This window comes from Apteryx rowi, unplaced genomic scaffold, assembly GCF_003343035.1.
Source record: "Apteryx rowi isolate R43461 unplaced genomic scaffold, aptRow1 scaffold_57, whole genome shotgun sequence".
NCBI classification, from domain to species: Eukaryota; Metazoa; Chordata; class Aves; order Apterygiformes; family Apterygidae; genus Apteryx; species Apteryx rowi.
The window spans coordinates 1,554,672-1,566,954 of NW_020450838.1; the positions used below are offsets into that span (position 1 = coordinate 1,554,672).

The following is a 12,283-nucleotide window of genomic DNA, read 5'->3' on the forward strand; positions in this document are numbered from 1 at the left end:
CAAGGTGCAGGACCAGGTCTGATGGTCAGTCCCATGTCATGGGGGCTCAGGAGTGGTTGTGAGACGTGGTGGCATCCAGAGCAGAGACAGAAGCTCCATGGCAAGGTTCTGCCTTGGGAAGGAAGGCAGAACATGGAGAGATTGGACTGAAGGGACTTTAGTATGTGTTTTCTCAAGGTTTTGATAACTCAGGGACTTGATTAGATTTCACCCGCCCCTGGAAGGAGAAGGGACTTGAGAGTGCCCCCCAAATATCCCTACGTCAAGGGTTTTAAACCCTTGCACATATGTAATCCTGCAAAGCATGCCAAGATGCCAACGGCCTTGTAAACAATGAGATCCCTTGTCAGCATTGTCATCTCACCCCTGTGGAAGGGGGAACTAATGCCCAGACCAAAATGTTCAAACCTGGCTGTCTTCAATGAGAGGTCTCAATTCATCACTGGGCACCTAAAATGACAAGGGCGCATGCTTTCTCAGAGCTCTTTTGAACTGATCTGAACAAAGCTGCATCATTATTGTTATGAGTCACCAGGTCATTGCCCTCTCTATTGGTATCCTGTTGGCACGAGGCCAGAAGATCATACCCTTCATGTTCAAAGCTTTGAGCCTCCCGGATCTTCAACATCCATCTCTTGAAAGAGGCAGGGTTACTTGTCCATAGGTCACAGAGGGATTTCAGATGTTTCAGAGATTTGGTCTCATTTGTGCCTTGCTCCCTCAGATGTCTGGCATTATCTGTGTATTTAACAGCCAGAGTACTTAAAAATTGGAACAAATTCCCAAGAGAAGTCCTCCCAGTAAAACTGGATGKCTTTCTGAAAGGTGTCCATTAATCAAGCCCCAGTTATTTCATGCAGTAAAGGTGTAATGTGAGAGAATGAAATTCTGTGATACGTGATATGTGCAAGGTCAGAGTTGATAACTATATTGAAATCTGGAGTTCTGTGTATGCCCTAGCATCAGACCTGAGAGTACCCTAAAAGCAGTGTTTTASTTTTTCCTTATTTAAAACAGGTGTATTTTTATTACATCAAGACTATCCTGCTGTAGAGCTCTCCATAGATGTTGTGTTAATAGATGTAGCTTCTGTAAGAAGAACTTTGTCTCCATGAGTGTAGCTTAGCCAAATCTATTGCTCTGCATTAACCTGTGTGATTGCAGTGTCTAGGTTGGCAGATCCAAGCTAGTTGACAGAATCAGTTTCAAGCCTCTGGAATCTCTTAGCTACCACAATGCTGTGATGGCCACCCTTGTCTTGGTTAAGGAGGGCCTTAATTGAGGGGGATCCCCAGCGCCAGGTAAAATGAAACCTAGAACAGAACCTTAAACCTAGAAGAGAAGGTAAAACCTGTCTTTGGAGCAGTCAGCTCTTGAGTGCACATCACTTCTACTCTAACCCAGTTTTCAATCAATTAATTCCACTTTCCCTTTCTGGAGGACAACAGTTTCCCTTTGCCTAGTGTAGAAGGCAAGGCTGCGGAGGTGTTATAGGGGGAACCTAGTCCCCTTACACTGCTTAACCCTGGCTCCCCAGTTTTAACAGAAGTAAAAGCAAGCTGCCGTTGTCTGCAGAGCCAATGCTGACACTCCATCTTGGATGTGAAAATAACTGCTGAGACAGCCCCGCATCTATGTGCAATTTTTGCACATTGTGCGTAGGATGAGAATAAATAGTAACCTTTAAATAGATTATTAATTATCTTTCCTCTGACAGATAACTCTGTAGGAAATCCATTAGTGGATGTCTGGGTGAACTCACTGCTTCTAGAGCAGCTTTATTGTTTTCTGCTTTTTCATTGTCGTTGCAGATCTGAAGCCCTGGGTGTCGAATTTCACCTATCCAGGTGTGCATGACTTTTCTCAGCTTGCACTGGATGCCAACAGGAACCAGCTCATTGTGGGAGCAAGGTAAAGATAATCTTTTAATTAGACCAGGGTTGCTGCTCAAGCTCTTTACCTTCAGGTTCTGGCTTCAGAGCAGAGTGTGTTTCCAGCTTCTGTGGCCAGTCTCCCTCTCAAAGAGAAAGCTATAATTTGTGTAGAGGGATTTAGAATCCCAGTATAATTGCAAAGAAGAGAAAATTACTAGAATTAAAAAAAAAATGCAACCAAAATGACTCGTTAATGAAGAAGAATGCTGGCATCTCCCTCAGTAGCATGAATGTGAGGAGAGTTATAGTAAATCATTCTGCGCCATCATTCTGCCAGCACGGAATTTGGCTTTGTGGTTTATTTACCATGGACAGACTTTCCGTCTGTACCAGGTTCATCTACACGCCTTTTAAAAGCTGTAGTGAGACTGTGGAGGTGTAAGAGCTTGGCTTCTTCTCTCTTCCTTTAGAATTCACTCCTCAACCTGTTCTCTTCGTCCTGCTGGCAAAGCCAGATCCTCACCTAATGCATTTTGGTGCAACTTTGTTGTTCTGGCCCATTGTATATAATTAGCATCTATTTTCCTTTATTTTTAAACAGTATTTTTATGTAAAATGCCATAAGAGAAGGTTAGAAACACAAACACAGCATGAGCATAGGCAAGCTCTAACAAATTTAGAGCTGCATTTGTTACAGCGAAAAGAACTATGGTTCAGCGAAATAATATACGTCAGGAGTGGTTGAATCATGGGCCCCAGCAGCAACAATTCTTTATTGCATGATAAACAGATAAGACAACCCCAAAAGAAAAGACTAAGCATAGTCCAACAAATCAGCCACCAACAACAGTTTAAGTATAACATTTGGAATCAGATAACTTTGTGGTAGCAGTCTGCGCTRTTAATGAAAATGGAGGAAGAGACTGCGTTCTTTCTAGTTTATTTGGCATTAGAAGACAGGGTGGTGAGAAGCAGAGCTGGAGGAACCCCTGGTATAAACAAGAGAAGAGAGCGAGATGTGTAGTGGAGGGGGAGTTTCTGGCTCCAAAGAGACAACTGAAGTGGTATTTAATATACATTTTCTGTGTGCATTTATGCAGTAAATAATAAAACTTACCATCACATAACTGCTTGAACTACCAGAGGTGCTCCTGCTTTTCATGCAGAAACGTTTTACTTTTTGAAGCCGCAGCTTTACCTGTGTGGGAATCTTTAACCAGTGATTATTAATATTTATTGCTTCAGAATGGCATCGCTTTGGGGACAGCCGTGAATAGTGCCTTCTGCTAGGCGTTTTACAAACACAGGCTTGTCGCTCGGAGGGATTTATGGTTTACATAATGCAGCTGCACAGCCCATTTCCCCCCGCGTAGACATTGCTAACGCCGACACACCTCGGCCCCGCTCAAACCCCAGCGACGCATCCTGGAGGGAGCCTCTGTCTCCGCACGAGTTTGTACTAGTGCGGTTAGACACAAGGCAACAGGATCGTTATAAGCAGAGGGATGACAGCAAATTTGGCTTCCTGCTGGAAGTACAATACAGTGCGATGTATTACTTCATGAGGAAACGGTGACAGGTATTTATAGAATTTGCTTGGAAAAGTCGGTTTTTGTAAAATACCACCAAGCTGACTGGGAGACTCTGAAAGTTTCGATAGCACCGAATGGCTCTGCTGAGCAATTTTTGAGGCGGTTAAAGGAGACATAATCTCCCGGAGTGGTTTGTCGGGGTGGACGCAGTCTTGGCGTGGGGCAGAAGGGGAGCGTTTCCCCTCCCCACCGCCCGTTTTCTCCCCTGCGCGACGGCCGGGGAGAGGTGCATGGAGAGGAGGCTGCAGATGGGGAGCAGCCCGTGGTCCACGGCTCTGCGCAGCCCCGTGGGTCCTTCGGGTGCCCCATGCCGCGTGCTGTGCTGAGCTGAACGTCTGGAGATGCCAGAGAAATGGGAATGGGAAGTAAAGCCTTTTCTGTTCCCTCTTGCCCTGATGAATCCACACCTTCTTCTGGACTATTTTTAGGGGTGATTTTTGAGTCATTAGTTGCTCGTGCACCATCTGCTTGAATTTGCAAATGAAACAATACCTCAAAGAGATAGGAGCTGTCTCTCTCCATCTCCACAGGGTGTAATTTATGAAACCTAAATTTAAATGTTAACCATGTTTAAATGTGGTACTGCAGATTGTATTAGTAGTAACACCAGCTATTCTGGGCTCGTGGCAGGAGTTGGGGATCAGGGTGGAGTTTATAAGTACTCCCACTTCTCAATTTCCTGGTTAACATCACTCTCTTAGATGACTGTGTTATAAATTGTTTCAGACTAGTTCTTTCTATTTAAAAGCAGTATGAGCTCACCGCGGCATCTCTTTAGCTTAGCTCGCCCTGTGTTTCCTCTGTCTCAAAGCTTCGTAGCAAATGCTTCCTAGAAGGAAAGAAAATCCCGGGGCTCACGAGAGTTTCTGGTTTCAGGAATTGGACACAGTGTGACTGGAACCGTAAGAGGTATTGAGGGCACGCTGTGCAGAAAGGGAGCGGGGATAACATGAGCCTCAGGTTTTTAAGCTTCATCCTTATCCGAGAGCCCTCCCGACTGACTGGTGGTGCCTGAGCCCGAACCAGAGGAGTCTGATAACTCCACTGTACCAAACACCTGCCAAGTCAAAATCCCAGAAACAAAAGAATTAGTTTCAAAAGCCCACCATGGTTTCTAAGCAACGTATTTGCTCGTCACATCATTTGTAAAATCCAAACACTTGCGAGTAAGGATATGAATAGTTTAGGACATTGTAAATCTCACACTGCCCATATTGTGAACCTCATTTTATTAAGTATAAAAACACACATTTCAGAAATGGATAACCTTCATTTTAACTCATAGTTTGCATGCTTTGTTTTTGTTTTAAATGTAGTGTTAGTATTTTAATGTACTGTTTTTCTTCTGTGAATGAGTGATTGTTTTGAAACATTTGCTGCTTTTTTCAGCTCTTGAGCTCATGTGATTACTATTTGAGCTTAGTTTAATGGGAGGAAAAGCAATTTTCTAGATGTCATTATTACTGAGAAAAAACTTGAAAATATGATCTGCACAGCTCAAAAACCAAGATACATAAATCTCCCTGTGCATTAAAAAAAAGTGATGATTTGGGGAACTTGAATCTGGATTTTTGTTTGCTTCTATCAGCAATGCTACTTTGTCCAACTGTCCTGCTTTTTTTTGCAAAACCTTCCTTTCTTCAAGAATAAGCCTTGAATTTTTCAGACCTGAGAAAACTTCCAAGCCAATGCCAGTAAGGGAGCTGAAATGGAAACTGATTGCAGCCCAGACTGTGTAGAAACTGCCGTCTCTCTCTAATAGCATGATCTGGAATGCTTATCGTCTTTACTTTCAATCTTTTTCCCATTATTAGATTTCAGATTTAACTCTGCTCTATGGCGATCTTAGTGAGCAGTTTGCTTTTATTAACTGCGGGTCTATTTGCACTACCTAAACATCTGAAATCAAAGAGTGACGGTGAGGAAGTGGGTGATAGTTTCTTGCAGATTAGTGTTGCATAATGAGCAATAGTTTTGAATTATAGACACATGTTGTATATTTGCTGCCACGGCAGAAGAGCCACAGACGAGATGATCCTGGTGCCAGAACAGAGGCGAGGCAGCCCGGGACGCTGCTCTTTGGTCAGTTATACAGCTGGGGAATGGACTGGGAAGAACGGCTTGAATGAGCTGCTGTAAAATAAATGGTTTAACGAAGGAGATGGGCTGAATTTCCTAACTTGATGGGCAAGCAAAAGAGACTTGCATTAAAAAGTGGTGACTTAAAAGACGTGACTGTTTGAATGGACAGTATCTGCTTGCCGTAGCTCAAGAGCAGCTTTAGACACTGTCAGTAGCTGTCTGGAGCAGCAGACTGCTGGGGCAGCCAGATGGCCATGGGCCCTCTGCCTCGGCCAGAGCCTGGGGAGGACATGCAGGGTGCTTCTGCTGCAGGGGGACACAGGAGGCGATGGGAGGACTGGAGGGAGCTCCATTCCCATTCCCGTTCCCGTTCCCGTTCTGGCAGGTTGTTCTGGCTCGACTCTCCAAGGTTCTCCTTGGGACTCTTTGTCCCCTCTTCTCCTCACATCCCCTGCCCAGGCTGTAGCAGAAGCCGGCTGGCCTTCTCTCTCTCCGTGGGGCAGTGATTTTGCCTGCACGTCTGCAAAGCAGTGCCCTGCTCTCTCAGCTGCCCCGTGTGCAGGGTGCCCAAAGTCTGGGAAGATGGGTTTTGTGGAGGAGGTGCACTGCCTACTTGTGACATCCCACCCCTGCACCCCGGACTTACTCCTCGAGGCTATCTCATTACTGACTGGGCAGAGACAGGGGCCAATGAAGAAATTTTGATATGAAAGGCCCTGCTTGGAGTCAAGCCAAAAAGCATGCTTCACAAGAGCTTCCTGGCGAGGAGAACATAAAAGGTTTAAACGAGGACGGTTGAGACACCATGTGACGATCTGGCACGATGGCAAGCTGAAGGGAAACAGCTTGGACAACAGGAGGATGGTACCCAAACAAATGGCTGTGCAGAGCATGCCTGGGAAACCCTAAGGGAAACATTTGACTTCTCCCAGAAGGACGCAGCGGGGGTGTCAGCTCGGGGCAGTAGCGTGCTGGGGCTGCGGATGTGAGAGGCCTGGCTAAGAGCATTGGCCATTCGCAGCGAGGGGACATGTCGCTGTAGAAAAGCAGCCAGAAAGCGTCATGACCAGAAGTATTCATTGTCCTGCCTGCCACGAGAGCTGTCAGCTCCATCAGGAGCTAGGACGGGTTGTTTCTCATGGCTTGTAACAAATGGGCTTCACCGAGGAGAGCCCGGCGGTAGAGGGTGGTGCGCAAATGCTGCATTAAGGGACTTGCAATGGGCAAGTAAAGTGCACATCCTTCTGTGGCTGCCAGCTTCTTCTGCAAACTCCGTTGAATGTAAAGCAACAAAGCTGCTGGTGAGGCATGTCTGGATGCTTTGAGGAGGGGTGATTTTTGTCCCTGATTTAGAGCTGTACTGAATATACCTCTTAATACCAAGTAGACAGGCACTGAAGAGAGGAGTTAGGGTTAATTTAGGGAGAAGATGCTCTTTGAACTTACAATGCTTATTATAGATCAGGCCAAAAGCTTTGCTTCTGACTCTGGGATGGAGGGCTGTGAGTGTGAAAAACAATTTTGGGAGGGTCACTTTTGGCTTTGAACAGGACAACTTGGTGATAAATTGGGAGCACAACAGCGTGGGTACACCCCTTCCTGGCTGGCCTTGCTCCAGAACATACGAGCAGTAAAACAACTCTGTATCACGTAGGCTTAGGAACCAAAGACTGAATGGAGGGAGTGATGTCCCAAAAGAGTTGCTTCAAGCTGCAGCTTGCAGAAATATGGGAGATTGTAAATATAGCCTAGGATCCTCAACCAGCAGGTTTGGCACCCTGAGTTTATTGAAACTCTCTAGTGTATGATAGATTAGTCTGTCAGACACCAGGTTTCGTGCAGATTTCTGGCTGAACATAGGCTCTTTCCTGCCTAGTTGGCAGAAAGCTCCAGAGGAGTGCAGTAAAACTCACAAAACCTGTGCTGCTTGGAAAATATCACTCTTACCCTTGGGCATCTTCAATCCTATCCAGATCTGTATTGCCACTGAACTCTGAAGAGAATAAGTCTTAGCAGATTATGTTGCCTGGGCAAAAAACACTTTGCAAAGCAGGAAGTTGGTTCAGTGGCAGAAGTCTTGGGTCAGAGATGATTGCAGGTTTGGAGCATCAGCATCAGGTCTGAACTCAGTCAACAACGCTTTCTCTTGCCAAACGATCAAGGCCCCTCACCAAGATTTATCCTCACAGGGCTTCTGCAAAGAAGGAAAGCACTATCATAAATTTCACATAAAAGATGGGAATCTAAGGCCCAGAGGGATTAAGAGCAAGCCTGCCCTGTGAAACAGGCTATGATGTAGAGACACATGAGCTTATGGATCTGAACGACAGTGCGGTGCTCACCTGGCACAATTGCTCCTGCAGACAGGCTTTTGGAAGTACCAGTTGATGTTTGCACAACCCCAGAGGTGTCTGCACTGTTTACTTGGCTAATATGGACATATCCAAAGCAATATTTTGTATGGACTCACAGAAAATCTGTGGACCCTTTACCTTTGGGGTTCTGGCAGTTTAATTACCCACCCTCAACCTGGCATAAGACRTAAGTCTTCAAAATGCTGGTGAGAGTCTGTGAGTCCCACAGACTTGCACTGGGACGGTGGGACTTCAGCGTGTCTGAAAAAATCATGTCTTGTACCGTGGAGAGACTAACCTGCAAGCAATTTAACATTGCCCACAGTCACATGGGCCTAACCAAGGGTTAAATAGTACACAGGCTTATCCTGTTATCAGCAGGCAAAGACATGCCGTTCTTCACAGACTGCAGAATTTGACTCAATACTTCTCCGAGACAAAGCGAGTGAGCTGTGTTACTGCGATGTTCTGGAGGCTCGCATCGCTATCACCCCCTCTTATGCCAACCGTACCCCCTACAGAGTCACGTTTGACTGGGAAATTACCTTGCCCGTTGAGGTGTTAATGAGGACGTGAGCAAGCAAAGAGCATGATAATGTGTTTGGTTATATCCAGATCGTAGGAAGGTATCTGAAATCTGTGCTGCAAAGGAACCTAGAAAAACAAATATCCTCCCTCCTCACTGTGATTTTTCCGATCAGACAAAAAGAAGGCTCTCGTTAAAGTTGCAGCCTCATTCCAGGGGGAGGGAAGGTAACATGGCAGYGTAAGAAAAAAAGGGGGATCAGTCTTGGAAATTAACAAAAACTTTAAAAGGACCATTAATGGTTTTTAAAGAAACTGCCTGACCTGCATGAAAAAGAACATGGCGAAGGTGAGAAACTCGTGATTAAACATTACAGCTAGTTAAAGCCATAATTGGGAGTGCCCGGTTTCCTTATCCAGGGCATAAAAGTATGATCTGAAGTGCAGATTTTAACCTCTGTGGTTGAGTCTGGGATAGTTTAGAGGGAGATTCTCCTCTCTGATGCTGTGCCAGATGAGGCCAGCTCAGCCCCTGTTTTAGTGTGGAGGGATGAAGCCTTGTTGGGGTGCCTGGCTCTTACTTATGGAGTTTGCTCCCTTCAGCTGGGCTGTAGGAGTCTGCATTTGTCCCACCCCAAGTCTGTGCTGTCCCAGACTACCCCTTGAGGAGGAGGAGAAGAGGTATGGGCAGGGATGGAAGGAAAGTTTTTGTAGCTTATGGGATTCTGGGAACTTTGGAGCCTGGCCCAAATTTTGTTCAAAGTATATATATTTTTTTCTCACGTAAAATTTGTACATTTGCCCAGAGCACAGGATGGGAATTTTAATTAGCACAGAAAAAATAAATCAAATAAAATGCTACACTGCAGCACCGGCAGGTTGCTGGGCTTGGCCAAGGCACAGAAGAAGCAGCAGCTGTAAGACAGCAGAGAGAAAGCTTCGCCCCAGGTRTTGCTCCTGGAGAACAGGCTGAGGCAACAGGCAGTTGCTTAGGTCTGTCCTCCTTGTCGGCAGAGAAAACAGGTGGTCCTTCAAACAACCTGTAAGGCAGCACCATCCACCTCTCTGCTGATGAACCCTGAGGTGGTAGTCAGGGCGCTTTGTCCATTCCCGGAGCAGACAGACAGGAAAGCAGCCGTCGGCTCTCCTGGCCGGTGGTCTCACAGCCAGGACTGACTGAAAGGCAAGCTGGGTGCAGCGCAGGTTGATGGGAAGCATCTTTACACAGCTAATGCAGCCTGGCTGGAGAAGCATCTCATACTCCAGATAAAATGAAAATTGGTGATATGCTATCACAAAAGCAGCCACCCGTGAGAGACTCGCTTGCTTTAGTAACACGTGAGGAAAATTCAGTTTAAAGATTGTATTACAGAGAGGGGTATGAGGTCAGGAAATGTTGGCAAATACCTTGGGGGTTTCAGCCTAGCATGTGTTTTACAGCATTGTGGGATGGGGCTGCAGAGCAGTTTCGTTTTGCACTACTGAAAATACTCCTTTGTTCCAGTTAAATTGGTGTTACGTCAGTTTTATATGGCAGGGCTCACCACGGTGACTTGCGTATCACTTTATATCCAGATGTTTAGGTGCTAAACCTACTGTTCTGTGCCACTGCTAAGGTGTAAAAAAACCTGTAGAGAGAAGAGTAAAAAGAGAAGGCATTGGTCAGCAATAACATGAGCTTGCCAGCCAACTATATCTGTATTTGCATACAAGTCATGTTGAACTCCTCCAGAGTTTGAGGAAAGCCTAACAGAGCTGAGCATGTTTATCAGCCTAAGTAGGCAGGCGGGGGGGCTGCCAAGGAATATTTGAGTGATATTCAGTGCACTGGAAGAACAGGAATTTTACAGGTTGCATATGAGAGCGCAACTAAGTCATGTGCAAACAGGAGATCAAAGGTCTCCATGTGGCTCAGTGCCACAGCAAGGTGCTATAAGTGCTCTGTTACTCTGCCAGCTGGGATGAGAGAGGCAGAGAAGAGCTGTCAGTCACAAGTCAAGAGAGACTTGAGGTGGTATGTGGGATAATATGTGATGGCCTGAGAGGTGGACTCACTCCAGGAGATTGGGGACCAACCCACACAAGTGTTTTGTAAATTTGACTCAGTTTCCCTCTACGAGGTTTTAAAGAAACTCATCTAGTGAAATGGAGGAAAACGTAACAAAGAATTATGGAAATTTGCCTCCATTTTTTAACATTTGTTCAAATAATATTAAAAACAAAATCCCCCTCCTGATCCTCCTGAGTGTGTACATATTGTAACCCTCCAGAAAACGGCTGGCTGAAGGCTTCTCAGGAGTGTGGGCAAAGCTGCCACCCCTAAAGAGGTGGAATCAGAGACATGCTGCTCCTGCGAGGTGATGGGAGAGGGGACTTGGCTGCTGCTCTGAGGGATGAGCCCTTCCTCCTGCCTTCCCTCCTGCAGCAGCTAGCGCTCCCTGAACCGTGATGTTACTCGGTGACAGTAGCAGCAGTCAGTCTGGATTTCTGAAGAGTCATATAGGCCAAACGTGCTGGAGCTACACTGTGGTCCTGCATGGACTGCATCTGCCTGTTTTGACTCTTCCGAGAGCTGGCCCTGAATACACAGCATCGAGACTGCACAGATCTGTGTCACATACCCTGTGCTGCTACAGCTGATGATAGCTCTCCTCCATTGACTGGAATATAGAGGATTTGATTTTCATCCTGGTTTCTACTGGAAAGTACTGGGAAGYACTTGTGCAACACAGTGACAATCCAGAAGTGCTAGCTGGGACCCTGGCTTAACTTGGAAGCTACTTAATCAAAATGATTCAGAAATATCTTGAATGCTTGCAGAAGAGCCTCTTTTAAGAGGATGCTGCTCCAGCTCTGGCAAGATTTATCACAGAGAAATGTTGCTTTGGGAAAAGCAATTGCTCATATGGCAACTGCATCATATCACTGTGTGCCATTTAGTATGGTTCTCTGTTGAACGTCTATTGATTTTTAAGAAAGAATGATGTACTGGACAAGTTTTTCTTCAATAGAAACAAAATTACTGGTGAATAAGGTTCCAGCTTGTAAGGGAGATGCTGGCTTACCACCTTTCTCCAGCAGTTGTATGCCAGGCCCTTCAAATGAATCACTGGCGCAGCATTTGCTAAGGGATCATCACATCACACTATGGAACAAGCATGTAATTAACTCCTTCTGAGAGCAAAGGCCAGAATCACCCTTCAGAAGCGGGGTTTCCTGGGACRGCTGGCTTGTTCAGAAATGTGGATAACCATCTGAAAAGTTCAGCCACAGCTGGACCTCCATAGAGGCACTATGCTTTAATCTAGCTTGAAATTTGGTAACCAAGAGCCCTGGGGTCTGATCTCAGTTCCATCACTGACTTGCTGTGCGCTTTGGAGAAGGTCATTTAATGTTTCTCTGGCTCATTTTCCCATTATTATAAGAGAGGGAATGATACTAACCAGCTTGCAGGGAGTTGGGAAGCATGAGTAAGCTATGTTTGTAACGTACTGTGGAAGTACAAAGTATACTTAAGGTCTCCAGAAGCAAAGATAGGAAGAGATGACAGGACCTCCTGGCTCCTAGCCCGAGGCTCGGCCCTAGGACGTGGCTTCTAGGAGAGTGCCAGGAGGGAGCATTAGGTTTGTCACAGGCATAATTCCGTGTCTTGTTTCACATCACCCAGAGGACCCTGTTCTGTTAATTATTTTTCTTATTATCTACACTGACAGTTGTGAGTCCCTGTTGTAGACCTGGCACCTGATTGTAGCACAAGCATGGGAAGTATCTTCCCAGAGCCCCACTAGCATACTTGAAGCCTCCAGTATCTCACTTAAGCTGTATTGGATGGCTGTTTCAGTGCGATAATAGCCCC

At 45.8% G+C, this 12,283-nt stretch overlaps 1 protein-coding gene across 1 annotated transcript in view; it reads left to right on the top strand.

The window, feature by feature from the left end:
- SEMA5B (semaphorin 5B) overlaps nt 1–12,283 on the top strand; it is a 135,165-nt gene that overhangs the window by 14,391 nt on the left and 108,491 nt on the right. Inside the window, exon 2 of the mRNA XM_026082200.1 lies at nt 1,812–1,911. Within this exon, the coding sequence (XP_025937985.1) occupies nt 1,812–1,911 (100 nt within the window). The remainder of the gene's footprint in view (nt 1–1,811; nt 1,912–12,283) is intronic.